The 16,437-nt window shown below is 40.7% G+C and overlaps 3 protein-coding genes and 1 long non-coding RNA gene across 7 annotated transcripts in view; 2 read left to right on the top strand and 2 right to left on the bottom strand.

The window, feature by feature from the left end:
- The window catches only part of LOC116365613 (choline transporter-like protein 4), a 34,464-nt gene extending 33,388 nt beyond the window's left edge, over positions 1 to 1,076 (bottom strand). For all 3 annotated transcript variants that reach the window (XR_004208129.1, XM_031818145.1, XM_031818143.1), the window contains exon 1: positions 171 to 1,076. Coding sequence is in view for 2 of the 3 variants with exons in the window: in XM_031818145.1 (XP_031674005.1) it covers positions 171 to 396 (226 nt within the window). In the remaining variant the exon portion in view is untranslated. The remainder of the gene's footprint in view (positions 1 to 170) is intronic.
- On the top strand, positions 839 to 5,872 carry LOC116365615 (uncharacterized). The gene is made up of 8 exons (XM_031818147.1): positions 839 to 946; positions 1,068 to 1,361; positions 1,457 to 1,756; positions 1,861 to 2,142; positions 2,283 to 2,540; positions 2,680 to 2,784; positions 2,951 to 2,982; positions 3,146 to 5,872. The coding sequence occupies exons 1-8, from the start codon at positions 880 to 882 to the stop codon at positions 3,236 to 3,238; spliced, it is 1,431 nt and encodes a 476-aa protein (XP_031674007.1). The 5' UTR covers positions 839 to 879; the 3' UTR covers positions 3,239 to 5,872.
- Positions 3,639 to 10,675, bottom strand: LOC116365616 (uncharacterized). 2 transcript variants are annotated; one of them, XM_031818148.1, is made up of 8 exons: positions 10,525 to 10,675; positions 10,054 to 10,401; positions 9,634 to 9,963; positions 6,805 to 6,861; positions 6,469 to 6,612; positions 6,313 to 6,360; positions 6,163 to 6,225; positions 3,639 to 5,831 (listed from the first exon to the last, which is right to left on the bottom strand). In XM_031818148.1, the coding sequence occupies exons 1-8, from the start codon at positions 10,586 to 10,588 to the stop codon at positions 5,818 to 5,820; spliced, it is 1,068 nt and encodes a 355-aa protein (XP_031674008.1). In that variant the 5' UTR covers positions 10,589 to 10,675; the 3' UTR covers positions 3,639 to 5,817. The 2 variants fall into 2 exon arrangements, with proteins under 2 accessions (XP_031674008.1, XP_031674010.1); XM_031818150.1 differs by having other exon boundaries at positions 6,469 to 6,609; positions 10,525 to 10,672.
- A 451-nt stretch (positions 10,676 to 11,126) lies between these two features.
- LOC116365617 (uncharacterized) lies at positions 11,127 to 12,116 on the top strand. The gene is made up of 3 exons (XR_004208130.1): positions 11,127 to 11,168; positions 11,679 to 11,793; positions 12,007 to 12,116. It is a non-coding gene; the product is annotated as an uncharacterized LOC116365617 (long non-coding RNA).
- Positions 12,117 to 16,437: the final 4,321 nt, after the last annotated feature.

Genomic DNA, 16,437 nt, shown 5'->3' with positions numbered 1-16,437 from the left:
ATTTACTTTTGATACTTAAGTACATTTAAATAGTAATTTCCTGGGTGACTTTCACTTTTGATATATTATGGTATTTTACTCAAGTATGACAGTTGGGTACTTTTTCCAACACTGAATATTGATTAGTGACTGCCTATACTGAAATTGTTGAGATGGTTAGAATAACTCACCCTTCTCTTCCGCCCTTTTACTGGTTCCTTTCATTTTCATGACCTTGCGCCGAAGAAACGGAGCGTTTGACTCGAAATGGCCGCGCACGGGTTTATGTTCAAGGCCCAGTTTAGCTTTGTTCAATCCGAACATCTGGACGTCTTTTCCGCGTTGATAAACGGTGACGTCATATAGGTACCTGTACAACCGTAGCCAACAGCGCGACCCTGTCATTGTGACATACATTTTGGAATGTTGTTGTATGATCGCTAGGGAAACAGTTGAACTCCTGGCCCCATTCAAAACATGTAGCCTCTTCCTGCTATGCTGATTTAATTCAATAAATCAATCAATGAGCAGGCAGATTTTTTAAAATAAATCTAATAAATGTAATATGGGAGAATAGTAGAATATTCTTTACAGTCATGGAATTTATATAACATCCGTTTGGTGGGAAATGCCATAATTTTCTGCATGGTTTATCTCAATTCGTAAATGTTTTCGCCTCATACAGTCTTGTGTTTGTAGGGTAGATTATAAAACATAAGATTTCAAATAGAACTGAATGGAAAGGGGAAGAGCAAAACAATCAGGCCTACTTGGTTAAAATATACCAGGGCATGATGCCTGGTATTTCTAGAAGTTGGGGAAAAAAGAGAAGATGAGTGAGAACTTGTAATTTCCTGAATGACAACACAAACTGTCAAAAGAAAATCACAAGACGGAGAGATGTGTCTGTACTTAAAACTGTGTCTCTCTATGCTTTTACAGACTATACTTGGACTCCAGTCATCTGGTAAATAAGACTCCTTTAACATTAGATTTTTTAAAACATATTTTAAATAAAATATTTATTGATTCCCTATTAATTTTGTTATCAGAAATGTTGTAACACTTGTTTTTACACTATTCAAAAGACCGTAGGCTCACAAGAATCTTTGCTTCAATTGGAGACAGTGTGCGTTTACCATGTGGTACATCCTACATCAATTCCTGCTCCTCTGTTACCTGGAGTGTAGTGAAAGATGGGTTTGATAACCAATTAGAACTATCAGGCAAGGTGAAAGCCGATGGTCCAAACTCAGGAAGTCGACTGAAAGTGGGACAGGACTGCTCTCTACATATTCAACCTCTTGAAATAGATGATGGAAGAGTTTACACCTGTGGAGATGGGGCTACCAGTTCAAGTGTTTCTCTTCAGCTTCTCAACAGTATGTTACCATTTATGATCAACCTAAATTGTCCGTCTTTATACACACTATTTCTGAGTGAGTGTTGTCACCATTATTTACATTTTTTTTACCAGTTACTCTGGCAACAGACACCAATACAGCACCAGAGATGGATATCAAGCTCCAATGTTACCTGAATATATTCTCAGGCCTTGTCCCACAATGCAACCATAGTGAAATAAAGCTGAATTGGCTGAATGAGGCCAATACAGTGCTACAGGGAGAGAGATTTCAAACCGAACGTTCATCTGCTTGCTTCTCTACGCTGACCATCCGAGGTGTCAGGAAGACAGACCATCACAGGAAGTGGCGGTGTCAACTGATTGAAGGAGAGGTTGTGAAGACGTCCCTCAGCTATACCACAGAAATTACAGGTATGTTTGGAACTATGTAGTATTGCATCATATTTGCATTAACACAGTAGTATATTGCAACCAAATTCCCCTCCCTCCTCTCTCTCTCTCTCTCTCTCTTTCAGGAGGTATAGAGGAAGTGTTTGTCGCAGTGGGTGAGTCAGTATCACTTCCCTGTGCCACCCACTCCTCTCTCGAGGTGGGCAGCAGATTCCAGTGGACTCTGGGTCAAAGGTCACTGTCCAGTCTGTCTCGGTCAGGCGATGTCTCTGCTGGAACTCAGGGTCACCTTCCTGCATCTCACATCAGCCAAGACGGGTCTTTGGTCATCAGCAATGTGAAAACACTGCATTCTGGGCTCTACAACTGCTCGCAACAGAACAGAATCTTACTACACACTCTGGATGGTGAGTGTCAATGGGTTGTACCATTGAGACATAAATAAGTGCCTTACACTATGTATAAACTTAGTAAATTAGGGTAACGGCACAAACTACATCACTGCTTTGTCCTGATATCAAGTAGATCTTCTTGTTGTTCTACTCAGTATCTGCAGAGTATGCTACCACAGACGGAAACAATCTCACCCTGACCTGCTCACTCACCTGTGTGGAAGATTGTGGAGACTTCAATTTATCCTGGATTCACAGTGGCCAGGATGGGTTGCAGAGTGGCCCTATAGGACATAACAACACCCTCATCTCCAAACTCTTCCTCCCTGACCGCCAGGGCACAGAGAAGATAGCCTGCGCCGTGCTCAGAGAGGGGGTTGAAATGGCTGTAAAGGAGTGGACCATCCAGAGAGGTAAGACTTTTGAAAGTAGTTTGGAACAATGCATAGCCATGATCTGTGTTGAGGCTATATTCTTTCATTACTGTGATGTTGTGATAAGATATTGAGTTGTAATACAGTATTTGTGACTTTACACGTCTTTGCAAAATAGGTCATGTTCTACCTGCAGTGGTATGGTCAGTCCTTCTGCTACTGCTGCTCTGTGCTGTTGGAGGGGGCGTGTATTGGAAGAGGCAGGGCAAGGGAAGTGCCGCTCGTACGTATTTGTTCACTGGTTAGATTGTGTGTGTTACAAAACTGCCATTTGGATGTTGCATCCTTGATTAAACCTACAGTAATGAACAGCAGTGAAAAGGAAAGCCATATCATCGGAATTAAATTCATGTGAAATAAAGCTGACATTTGTCCCTCTTTGCCTATAGAAGGAGAAGAACAGCAGACACCTGTTGGAATGGTAAGGATTCAATTAAACACAACTATGTAATTCACTAACAAGTGAAGCCCAATTGAGTATGCCTACAACGTGACATCAAATTTGACTAAATGTCTTCTAATCCTTTCACCATGTTGGTGAACTAAATTCAACTGGTTTTACACATTCCATCTTTTTTTCGCAGACTCATCTCTATGACGAGATTCAAGATCAACCAATTCAACCTTCCGGAGTAACCAACAACAGTTTCTATGATCTTCTGCAGGCTGGGAACTGAGTGTAATGTCATGTCCTCTATCTTTAGGCTATTAGTTGAGTTTTAAATCTAATTTGACTACTTTGTACTTTGCATTGTTTTGTGGTTTGGAACATTATAAGTGTCACCATGACATCAAGTCTATGCAGGTTGTTTTTTATGATGGAAATAAATTCATAAAGAAAAGAACCTCTATAGAATATCACCAGTTACCACAGTTAAAAACCCCGACATAAGTTGGTTACAGGAACACATTCAGTATGACTCCTCAGTGTGGGGGTTGATGGCTAAGTCACCCCACCTCCTGTCTTGAACATCACTCTGCTGACTTTCACATCCCACATGAAACCTGGTAGCTTCTCTTCAGCAGTGTAAAACTGTAGATGTATGGGACTGAGACAAGACACATAATACATGAGAGTGAACAGATAAGTGTGTTTATTTAATGCAGGATGGCAGTGTGTGAGCATTAGCAATACAAGTAAAAACCCCAGAACAGCATGTCTCTCTGTCTGGAACAGCTCCCAACTACACATCATTTGGTGTAGAAAAGCATCAGCAAAAGTTGTTCCACCATGGGGTAACAAATAAAGGAATATGTCCAATCAAATCAAGCTAAATACAATTGGTCACCTCATCCATTTGATTATTTCACAACTAAGATTGTTATTGTGTAATACTATGTAGGCTATACCAGGGGTTGAAAGATAAGATTGTTATTGTGTAATACTATGTAGGCTATACCAGGGGTTGAAAGATAAGATTGTTATTGTGTAATACTATGTAGGCTATACCAGGGGTTGAAAGATAAGATTGTTATTGTGTAATACTATGTAGGATATACCAGGGGTTGAAAGATAAGATTGTTATTGTGTAATACTATGTAGGCTATACCAGGGGTTGAAAGATAAGATTGTTATTGTGTAATACTATGTAGGCTATACCAGGGGTTGAAAGATAAGATTGTTATTGTGTAATACTATGTAGGCTATACCAGGGGTTGAAAGATAAGATTGTTATTGTGTAATACTATGTAGGCTATACCAGGGGTTGAAAGATAAGATTGTTATTGTGTAATACTACGTAGGCTATACCAGGGGTTGAAAGATAAGATTGTTATTGTGTAATACTACGTAGGCTATACCAGGGGTTGAAAGATAAGATTGTTATTGTGTAATACTACGTAGGCTATACCAGGGGTTGAAAGATAAGATTGTTATTGTGTAATACTACGTAGGCTATACCAGGGGTTGAAAGATAAGATTGTTATTGTGTAATACTACGTAGGCTATACCAGGGGTTGAAAGATAAGATTGTTATTGTGTAATACTATGTAGGCTATACCAGGGGTTGAAAGATAAGATTGTTATTGTGTAATACTATGTAGGCTATACCAGGGGTTGAAAGATAAGATTGTTATTGTGTAATACTATGTAGGCTATACCAGGGGTTGAAAGATAAGATTGTTATTGTGTAATACTACGTAGGCTATACCAGGGGTTGAAAGATAAGATTGTTATTGTGTAATACTATGTAGGCTATACCAGGGGTTGAAAGATAAGATTGTTATTGTGTAATACTATGTAGGATATACCAGGGGTTGAAAGATAAGATTGTTATTGTGTAATACTACGTAGGCTATACCAGGGGTTGAAAGATAAGATTGTTATTGTGTAATACTACGTAGGCTATACCAGGGGTTGAAAGATAAGATTGTTATTGTGTAATACTATGTAGGCTATACCAGGGGTTGAAAGATAAGATTGTTATTGTGTAATACTACGTAGGCTATACCAGGGGTGGAAAGATAAGATTGTTATTGTGTAATACTATGTAGGATATACCAGGGGTTGAAAGATAAGATTGTTATTGTGTAATACTATGTAGGATATACCAGGGGTTGAAAGATAAGATTGTTATTGTGTAATACTATGTAGGCTATACCAGGGGTTGAAAGATAAGATTGTTATTGTGTAATACTACGTAGGCTATACCAGGGGTGGAAAGATAAGATTGTTATTGTGTAATACTATGTAGGATATACCAGGGGTTGAAAGATAAGATTGTTATTGTGTAATACTATGTAGGCTATACCAGGGGTTGAAAGATAAGATTGTTATTGTGTAATACTATGTAGGATATACCAGGGGTTGAAAGATAAGATTGTTATTGTGTAATACTATGTAGGATATACCAGGGGTTGAAAGATAAGATTGTTATTGTGTAATACTATGTAGGATATACCAGGGGTTGAAAGATAAGATTGTTATTGTGTAATACTATGTAGGATATACCAGGGGTTGAAAGATAAGATTGTTATTGTGTAATACTATGTAGGATATACCAGGGGTTGAAAGATAAGATTGTTATTGTGTAATACTATGTAGGATATACCAGGGGTTGAAAGATAAGATTGTTATTGTGTAATACTATGTAGGCTATACCAGGGGTTGAAAGATAAGATTGTTATTGTGTAATACTATGTAGGATATACCAGGGGTTGAAAGATAAGTGGGTGAATATCATAAGAAAGCATTTACAGATGTTTTGTGAAGGGTTCGGTAAGACATGGTGTGTTGATTGGAAGATGATTATTCTTTTCACTGCCATTGAACTGAAATAAATCAAAATAAATACAATTGAATGAAATGTTAATTGTTTACAGAACTGAAGGTGTTAGAAACATTTGAACCTGGACTCAGACAGTGACCAGAACCTAGATTCAATCCAGATCGCGAAAGATCCGCATTTTAGCGTGCTTGATGTTTAAAGGTTATTTCCGATTGAGCTGACATATGCATTTTACCGTGAGTGCTATATCCGTGAACCAGGAAGCATTGCCTTTAAATGCCAATTGTGCTATAACGCGGATCTACTGTGGTCCGGATTGAATCGAGGCCCAAGTTAAACATTTTTTTACAAAAATATTGTGGAAAAAAACTCACAAGTGCCTAGGTTGTCCTTCTGGTCAAACTCTGCAAGTGAATACAAACAATTGGGTCCCGTTGCTGTGAAAAGAATAGATGAAGACGTTATTTAGGTGGACCAGGAGCCCTCTGAGCACATTCAGGATGAGACATAATCAACAGGCTTACCTGGGTCTTGTACATCTTCATAAGTATTCCAGTCAGACTCATCTCCATCTGAGAAAGAGAGAGAGGCAGATTCACAATACAATAATACTGTGTGTTTTAAAACATTTAGCCTTACTTTACCAGGTCAATATAAACCAGAGTAGTGTCCGTACATACCTGAGTGTCTGCGGCGTCTGAGGCAAATGATCAATCCCAGCGTAAGAGCCATTATGACAATCACACACATGGATGAAGCCGCTATAGTAGCCGTTCCAACTGTAGCAGTCGCAACTCTTTCTGGACTCCCCCTGGCAGTAACTGCTGAGTAGAGCATCAGTATAATATGATGACAGTCATTCATGGTCTTATTTGATTGAACTGAGTGTAAAGCCTGTCGTGTGTCTCTTGTCCTCTAAACCCAGTGGTGATAAATATGTCCACAAATACATTCAGTAGATTTGTTATTTTGAATAAATAAAAGACACAAATAAGAGAACAACATTGTACACCTACCAGGGTTTGTTAGTTCAGTTGTGGTGAAAGTCCGAACAACCAGGTTCTCTTCCTGTTCTGATTCAATGGTAGAAAAGGATCATTATAGAACATCAAATTGCTAATGCAATGGTTGACAAATATAGATACAGTGCATTCGGAAAGTAAGACTCCTTGTCGTTTTCCACATTTTGTTACGTTACAGCCTTATTCTAAAATGTATCAAATGTTTTTTTTCCCCCTCATCAATCTACACACAAATTGTCCCATTAGGACAAAGCAAAACATTTTTTTTTAGAAACGTTTGCAAATACATATAAATAAAAACCGTAAATATCACATTTCCATAAGTATTCAGACGCTTTACTCAGTACTTTGTGGAAGCACCTTTGGCAGCAACTACAGCCTTGAGTCTTTGGTATGGCGCAACAAGCTTGGCACACCTGTATTTGGGGAGTTTCTCCCATTCTTCTCTGCAGATCCTCTCCAGATGTCAGGTTGGATGGGGAGTGTAGCTGCACAGCTATTTTCAGGTCTCTCCAGAGATGTTCGATCGGGTTCAAGTCCGGGCTCTGGCTGGGCCACTCAAGGACATTCTGAGACTTGTCCCGAAGCCACTCCTGTGTTCTATTGGCTGTGTGCTTAGGGTCGTTGTCCTGTTGGAAGGTGAATCTTCACCCCAGTCTGAGGTCCTGAGCACTCTGGAGCAGGCTTTCAACAAGGATCTCCCTGTACTTTGCTCTGTTCATCTTTCCCTCAATCCTGACTAGTCTCCCAGTCACTGCCGCTGAAAAACATCCCCACAGCATGATGCTGCCACCCGACAGAGGAACTCTGGAGCTCTTTCAAAGTAACCATAGGGTTCTTGGTCACCTCCCTGACCAAGGCCCTTCTCCCCCTTTTTCTCAGTTTGGCCAGCTCTAGGAAGAGTCCATTTCAGAATGATGGAGGCCACTGTGTTCTTGGGGACCTTCAATGCTGCGGAAATTGTTTGGTACCCTTCCCCAGATCTGTGCCTCGAAACAATCCTGTTTCTGAGCTCTACGGACAATTCCTTCAACCTCATGGCTTGGTTTTTGCTCTGACATGCACTGTCAACTGTGGAACCTTCAGTGGCGATTTTGGCATGTAAATCTTGATGGGGCAACAACAAAAAAGAAGTGGGATGCATGCCAGCAAAGCCACTACACAACACAACACTAAACAATATATTAATTGCACTATACCAGTGACAAACGGTGCCCACAAACTGTTAGGGCCTACATAAAGCTGTCCAAACACCAGAGCCCCAACAGCAGTCCCAACACCTTACCACGGCTACACCTGGCTATCTGCAGAGCCTTGTTTGGCAGCGTAACGGTTCATTCAGCATCATTTACTGCCTTTAAAAAAAACATAGCTGATATGGCTGACTTGCTTAAACAACTGTGAATTCTACTGACAATTGATGTACAAACTATGTACAAACTAGGGCATAAGGGGACGACAAGTGCATAAGAGTCAATCCAGAATTTCGATTAAAACATTAATGAGCGAGCTAAGACTGACGTAGTCAATATAACTATTTGTTCAGCACTTTTAAAATGTACAGTGACAGAATTCAGAACATTGGCCGTTCTTACAGTGATCTCCATGTACACCAAGTCAGAACCGTAGGATAAATAAAGGGGGCATATAAGCAGACAATGAAAGTTCTTACAAAATTAGATGATTACATTTTAACGGCTACATGTGCACCACCAAGTCAGAACAATAGGCAAAATTAAGAGGTGAAAATATACAAAATTATTAGTATGAGGCACATGGGCTACTAACAGCTTACTACACAACATACAGTGTACTAATTTCTTAGCTACACTATACATATCTCCCTGGCATATTACATCATTTATGCAACAGCATACAAGACGTTTTTGGACTCACCTTGTTGTGCTGTGCTCACCTGAAGAGGAAGGTTGCCCAGCGGTCCTTCGTGGACATACCGTGGACAGAACTTATGTTCACAGCCATAGCTCGTTTTCCCAGAGTCTTCAACAGATTTTGCAGTTTCGAGTTAACAGTTGTTTTGAGCACGGCACAAATCATGCTTCATTGACAGCATGGCCAATGTTGAACGTTTATCATTTTAAACTAGGAAAAGAGACCATTAATCTTAGACTTGGCACCCCACAGCCACTCCACTGAATAGAAGGCTAATGATTGTTTTCCAATGCTTACAGTTAGCCACTGATTCTTTCCAAACCACTCGTTGTTGAATTTGCGATTTCCAAATTGTTGTGTAATGTTTATTTCCAATGGCCGATGAGTACTGATATGTTTTATCTATAATTTCCCTTCATTATTTCTCTTCATATGACAAGGATTAAAAATGAATGACTGGTAGCCACTGGGGACTTTATATAGACAGGTGTGTGCTTTCCAAATCATGTACAATCAATTTAATTTACCACTGGGGACTTTATATAGACAGGTGTGTGCTTTCCAAATCATGTACAATCAATTTAATTTACCACAGGTGGACTGCAATCAAGTTGTAGAAACATCTCAAGGATGATCAATGGAAACAGGATACACCTGAGCTCAATTTTCGGTCTTATAGCAAAGGGTCTGAATACTTATGTAAATAATCTATTTATGTTTATGTTTTTTTATACATTTGCAAAAATTCTAAAAACCTGTTTTCGCTTTGTCATTATGGGGAATTGTGTGTAGATTGATGAGGAAACAAAACAATTTGATCAATTTTAGAATAAGGCTGTAATGTAACAAAATGTGGAAAAAGTCAAGGGGTCTGAATACTTTCCGAATGCACTGTATATTCCGAATAAGAATGTACTAGCACATACTCACCTTTAACCTGCAGCTTGACCTCAAAGCAGCGTTCATTTTGTCCCATCTGCAACCTACATCTGTACCATTGGCTGTGACTGTACTCCACCATGGAGAGAGCCAAAGATGCATCTCCTGAACTGAGATTCCCTCCAAAGCTCACCCTTTTTCCTAGGAATGTTTGGTTGGAGATATCTGTAGGGTATTGAAGTATTTGGATCTCACTGTCTCCCTTGATCTCTGCCCAGGTCACCGATGATATTTGGGGATTTCCTGTAGTCATGTTCAACAGGCAAGGCAGGGTAGCTATCCCATTGTGTGCTGCCATAACTGAATGTAGAATTTTGCATTCTTTGGAAGAGAGGAGAGGCTTACTCAAACAAGGTTGACTCTATTTTTATTTGACACTTACATAGAAAGAAATGGAATATATAATTTTACCTTTCACTTTTAGAGTGATGTTTTTCACATGGACACAACTCCATCCCAACCAAACCTTGCAACTATAAAGCCCTTCGTCAGATTTCCTTACATCTCTTAGAGACAGGGACAGGTTTCCAGCCACCACAACATCCGCTCCCGACTCGAAGGCCACACGTTCTGATTTATGGGCCACAGAGGGATTATCAGGCCACACCAAGATGTCCTCAGGTTTAAGTGAAAGTTTTGTCCATTTCACTCTGGCTGCTAAATCTTTGTGGATTGATGTGAAACAGGGGAGGACAGCTACCTCTTCCTGAGTAGCTGTGATGAATTGTGGCGCATCTACATGAGAACAAGACTCAGCACCTGGGAAATTATGGGAAAAAATAGATCAAATTAGTATATTAACTTTTTAAATATGCATACTGCTCTAAAAATTACTTTCAGACAATTAAATCAAGTGCAATTTAATCAAAAATGACTACTCACCAGCAAACTGTGTTCTGATGATCAACAGAAGTATTGATAACCCTTTTGACTGAAACAGTGCCATTATCCATGTGAGTGTGTGAAGTTCCTTATCAAGTTAGTCTCTCATCTCAGAGTCCAATCTCAGTTCTCCAAGGCCTAGTTTCTATATGGGTCATGAATACACATTTGCGGGGAAACATTTATTGACTTCCCTCCCACATAAAAATAATGTTGTTTTGAAGATTATATGCTTAACAGTGCCATCTAGTGTCAAAGACTGAGAACAAGTTATTTGCTTAAAATAATATACATATATTTAAACAGACAAGCCAGTTAAGAACAAATTCTTATTTACAATGACGGACTCCCAATCACTGCCAGATGTGATACAACCTGGATTCGAACCAGGGACTGTAGTGACGCCTCATTCACTGAGATGCAATGCCTTAGACCCTGTACCACTCAGGAGCCCTGTAATTTTCACATTTATCCAATTAGTTCTACAATACTTAGCCTAACCGTACTGTTACATGTTACATCCAGAGTGGCGCAGTGGTCTAAGACAGTGCAAGAGGCATCACTGCAGTATCTGGCTCAAATCCAGGCTGCATCACATCCGGCTGTAATTGGGAGTCTCATAGGGCTGCACACAACTGGCCGAGGTAGGCCGTCATTGTAAATAAGAATTTGTTCTTAACTGACTTTCCTAGTTAAGTAAAAATAATTATATGCATTCCTTCCTTGTACCTAAATCTATACGGGGTAGCCTAGTGGTTGGACTAGTAACTGAAAGGTTGCAAGTTCAAATCCCCGAGCTGACAAGGTACAAATCTGTCGTTCTGCCCCTGAACAGGCAGTTAACCCACTGTTCCTAGGCCGTCATTGAAAATAAGAATTTGTTCTTAAGACATGAAAAGTGATTGCATGTTTTGCTGAAAGGACTTGAATAGTTTAAAAAAAACATGTAGACAATAATGTAGTGTGCAGTGTTTATTTGGTAGCCTAGTCTAGCGTATGTCAAATGCAAACCCCTTAGTTCATTGTCCCCTCCATAGACTCTCTTTGTTCTCTGTCTGTTCCGTCTGCTGGGAGTGGATGTGAGAGGGGAACTTAGCAAATGACCACACTCTAACTTTAACTCACCACACTTCCTCTTCTGTCACAAAATACAGATACATACTTTACACTTTCAGTGTTCATGACACAACGCTCAGCCACCCCTGGTCCCTTTGACTACTCTATGATCCACCAAATAACAGCAGATTGACATGGACAAACATTTGCAAGGTAAGTCTCTGTGTCATATGTCTCATCTCACGCTGTCAGTCCGTCTGTCTGTCTTTCTGTCGATATGCACTCCACAGATTTTATAAACAATTTATTAAAGAAATACAGTGTTCTAGCTAAATCAATCAATTAATTTGTGGGTTGTGTGGATAGATCACCAATAAGGAAGTGAGTAGTAACACGTTTTCTGAGTTGATCCTCATATCATTTCAGGAGGGAAAGCATTTGGATTCCTCAAGTCTCAGCAAGATGTGAAACTGAACTCCATCAATGAGGTCTGTTGTTCATCTGTCTATAAATGTTATTATGGTAGTATTATCTAGCTATAGTATTATTAGCATCTGATTATCTATGTACACTATCCAGTGGCGATTTTAGCATGTAAATCTTGGTAGAGGAAAATAAAATTGTGGGATGCATGCCAGCAAAGCCAATGCACAACACTAAACAATACATTAATTGCACAATATCACAGCTACACTTGGCTATCAGCTGAGCCTTGTCCGGCAGCGAAACAGTACATTCAGCCTCATTTACTGCCTTTAAAAAAATATCTATATATGGCTGACTTGCTTTAACAAATGTGGTTTATACTGTCAATTGAGATGTGCAAACTATGGCATAAGGGGACGACAAGTTGATAAGAGGCAATCCGTAATTTTGTTTAAGACATTAATGAGTGAGCTAGGATGGATGTAGTCGATATATATATTTGTTCAGCACTTTTTAATTGTACAGTGACAGAATTCAGAACATGGGCCATTCTTACAGTGCTCTCCATGTACACCAAGTCAGAACCGTAGGATAAAAAAAGAGGCATAAATGTAATCGATGATAACATTATCAAAAACAGGTTATAGGCTACATGTGCACCACCAAGTCAGAACAGTAGGCGAAATGTTATAAATTATTAGGGTGAGGTACATGGGCTACTAAGATCTTACTACATGACATTCACTTAGTAGTACTTTCTTAGCTACAGTATACATATCTCCCTGGCATATTACATCATTTATGCAGCAGCATACAATACATTTTTGGACTCACCTTGTTGTGCTGTGCTCACTTGAACAGGAAGGTGGCCCAGCAGTCCTTTGTGGACATATTTTGTCATCAAACTTTGTCATCAAAGTCTGGCATTCTCTGAATTTATGGCTCTTTCAAGACAACTGGGAACTTCATGATGACAACAGTGATGTTCAGGTCGTAGCTCTAGAAAGAGGGCCGAGTTCCCGATTTACAATTCTGATTTGGATGAAAGTTCAAAACGTATTTTCCCAGTCGTAGCTTGTTTTTCACGATTTCTCAGTTGTTTTGAACTCACCAAAGTCAGGTTTTGCAGTTCCAAGTTAACAGTTGTTTTGAGCGCGGCACGATGATTTCTTTGATAATGATTGGTTTGGAATGCTTGCAGTTACCCACTGATTCCTTCCAAAACACTCATTGTTGAATTTGCGATCCCCAACTTGTTGTGTAATGTTTATGGCCGATGAGTACTGATACATTTTATCTATAATTTCTCTTCATTATTTCTCTTCACAAGACAAGGATTAAAAAGGATTTGCCAGTAGATTGTCAACTTGATTCATGATGATGACTGCTAGCTTGCTAGCTAAGATTTTGAAAGTATGATGTTGACATGATCAGTCCAATCAAAGCGACTGTAGATATAACGTGATTTGACGTCATGTTATCTGTGGCCAATGACCGTGAGCCTACTTGGATGGGCACTTCTAATGTACCTCTATGGCAGCACCCAAGGGGCTTGAATTTTCGAGCTTTACCCTTAGACTTGGCCGTGACGTAGTGTACCCATGAGTGACAGAACACTGAGCCAATCACGGCGCAATGCTCTATATTTTGTGCTGGCTGCCCCACCACCACAGAAATCACTGAACTAGGCTGAAACACCTGCATTTTGGAGCTGCCTTATTCAAGAAAACAAAAAGAAGACCATGTTTGTATGCGACTTTAAATTATATATATTTTTTTTACATTGTTTGCAAACTGATATGTGACACGTATTAACGCCAAAATAACATAACATGCGAAACAGGCAAGCCCCCCAATTGTTGGGGGGTGCTAAAAATGTGGGTCTCAAAACAGGTGGGGCGCAGCTCCAAATCATGTCCAATCAATTGAATTTACCACAGGCGGACTCCAATCAAGTTGTAGAAACATCTCAAGGATGATCAATGGAAACAGGACACACCTGAGCTCAATTTAGAGTCTCATAGCAAAGGTTCTGAATACTTCTGAAATAATGTATATCTGTTTTGGTTTTTTTTTGCAAACATTTCTAAAAACCTGTTTTCACTTTGTCATTATGGGGAACAAATTTATCAATTCTTGTATGGGTATATCTAATGTAACTCATGGTGCAACGCTTCGTATTTTCTGCTGGCTTGTCCAACCACCACAGAAAGCACTGAGCTAGGCTGAACATCTACATTTTGGAGCTGCCTTACTCAAGAAAACAAAAAAGAGACCATGTTTATTAACTCCATGATACATCTTATATATCTATACACCTCTGCGAGCAGGCCTTTCTAATCGACCTGGCCGGGGTATCCTGGAAGGACATTGACCTCATCCCATCAGTCGAGGATGCCTGGTCGTTCTTTAAAAGTAATTTCCTCACCATCTTAAATAAGCATGCACATTTCAAAAAATGTAGAACTAAGAACGGATATAGCCCCTGGTTCACTCCAGACCTGACTGTCCTTGACCAGCACAAAAACATCCTGTGGCGTACTGCACAAGCATCGAATAGTCCCCTTGATATGCAACTTTTCAGGAAAGTCAGGAACCAAAACACAAAGTCAGTCAGGAAAGCAAAGGCCAGCTTCTTCAGGCAGAAATTTGCATCTAACTCTAACTCCAAAAAGTTTTGGGACACTGTAAACTCCATGGAGAACAAGAGCACCTCCTCCCAGCTGCCCAATGCACTGAGGCTAGGTAGCAATGTCACCACCGATAAATCCATGATAATCGAAAATTTCAATAAGCATTTCTCTACGGCTGGCCATGCTTTCCTCCTGGCTACCCCAGCCCCGGCCAACAGGTCCGCCCACCCCCCGCAGTTACTTGCCCGAGCCTCCCCAGCTTCTCCTTCACCCAAATCCAGATCGCAGATGTTCTGAAAGAGCTGCAAAACCTGGACCCATACAAATCAGCTGGCTAGACAATCTGGACCCTCTATTTCTAAAACTATCTGCCGCCACTGTTGCAAGCCCTATTACCAGTCTGTTCAACCTCTCTTTCGTATCGTCCGAGATCCCTAAAGATTGGAAAGCTGCCGCGGTCATCCCCCTCTTCAAAGGGGGTGACACTCTAGACCCAAACTGTTATAGACCTATATCCATCCTGCCTGCCTCTCTAAAGTCTTTGAAAGCCAAGTTAATAACAGTCACTGACCATTTTGAATCCCACCTTCTCAGCTGTGCAATCCGGTTTCCGAGCTAGGGTCACTGGTGCACCTCAACCACGCCTCAAGGTACTAAACGAATCTATAACCGCCATCGATAAAGAACACACTGTGCAGCCATCTTCATCGACCTGGCCAAGGCTCGACTCTGTCAATCACCATATTCTTATTGGCACACTCAATAGCCTTGGTTTCTCAAATGACTGCCTCGCCTGGTTCAAATCGGAGGGCCAGTTGTCCGGACCTCTGGCAGTCTCTATGGGGTACCACAGGGTTCAAATCTCTGGCCGACTCTTTTCTCTGTATATATCAATGATGTCGCTCTTGCTGCGAGTGATTCCCTGATCCACCTCTACGCAGACGACACCATTCTGTATACATCTGGCCCTTCTTCGGACACTGTGTTAACAAACCTCCAAACGAGCTTCAATGCCATACAACAACTCCTTCCGTGGCCTCCAACTGCTCTTAAACGCTAGTAAAAACCAAATGCATGCTTTTCAACCGTTCGCTGCCCACACCCGCCTGCCTGACTAGCATCACTACTCTGGACGGTTCTGACCTAGAATATGTGGACACTACAAAATACCTAGGTGTCTGGTTAGACTGTAAACTCTCCTTCCAGTCTCATATTAAACATCTCCAATCCACAATCAAATCTAGAATCGGCTTTCTATTTTGCAACAAGCCTCCTTCACTCCACGCATCCAAACTTACCTAGTAAAACTGACTATCCTACTGATCCTCGACTTTGGCGATGTCATCTACAAAATAGCTTCCCATATACTACCTCAGCAACTGGATGCAGTCTTATCACAGTGCCATCCGTTTTGTTACCAAAAGCCCCGCGATCTGTATGCTCTAGTCGGCTGGCCCTCGCTACATATTCGTCGCCAGACCCACTGGCTCCAGGTCATCTATAAGTCTCTGCTAGGTAAAAGCTCTGCCTTATCTCAGCTCACTGGTCCAGATAAACAACACCCACCCATAGCAACGCGCTCCAGCATTAGAGTGTTGGGGCAGTAACCAGCAGGTAGCCTAGTGGTTAGAGATTGGACTAGTAACAGCAGGTAGCCTAGTGGTTAAGTGTTTGACTAGTAACCAGCAGGTAGCCTAGTGGTTAGAGTGTTGGACTAGTAACCAGCAGGTAGCCTAGTGGTTAGAGTATTGGACTAGTAACCAGCAGGTAGCCTAGTGGTTAGAGTGTTGGACTAGTA

This window comes from Oncorhynchus kisutch, unplaced genomic scaffold, assembly GCF_002021735.2.
Source record: "Oncorhynchus kisutch isolate 150728-3 unplaced genomic scaffold, Okis_V2 scaffold1267, whole genome shotgun sequence".
Classification (NCBI taxonomy): Eukaryota; Metazoa; Chordata; class Actinopteri; order Salmoniformes; family Salmonidae; genus Oncorhynchus; species Oncorhynchus kisutch.
This window is presented reverse-complemented; position numbering and strand designations above follow the sequence as displayed.

Bases quoted from the DNA above. Each gene is read 5' to 3' on its own strand.
- LOC116365616 (XM_031818148.1), bottom strand. From the start codon at position 10,588: ATGGCACTGTTTCAGTCAAAAGGGTTATCAATACTTCTGTTGATCATC. The intron at 6,862-9,633 runs GTGAGTATGTGC...CCATTGAATCAG, and splicing joins GGTCAAGCTGCAGGTTAAAG to AACAGGAAGAGAACCTGGTT. The intron at 6,226-6,312 runs GTAAGCCTGTTG...TTCTTTTCACAG, and splicing joins TGAAGATGTACAAGACCCAG to CAACGGGACCCAATTGTTTG.
- LOC116365615 (XM_031818147.1), top strand. From the start codon at position 880: ATGTGTCTGTACTTAAAACTGTGTCTCTCTATGCTTTTACAGACTATA. The intron at 1,757-1,860 runs GTATGTTTGGAA...TCTCTCTTTCAG, and splicing joins CTATACCACAGAAATTACAG to GAGGTATAGAGGAAGTGTTT. The intron at 2,541-2,679 runs GTAAGACTTTTG...TTTGCAAAATAG, and splicing joins GGAGTGGACCATCCAGAGAG to GTCATGTTCTACCTGCAGTG.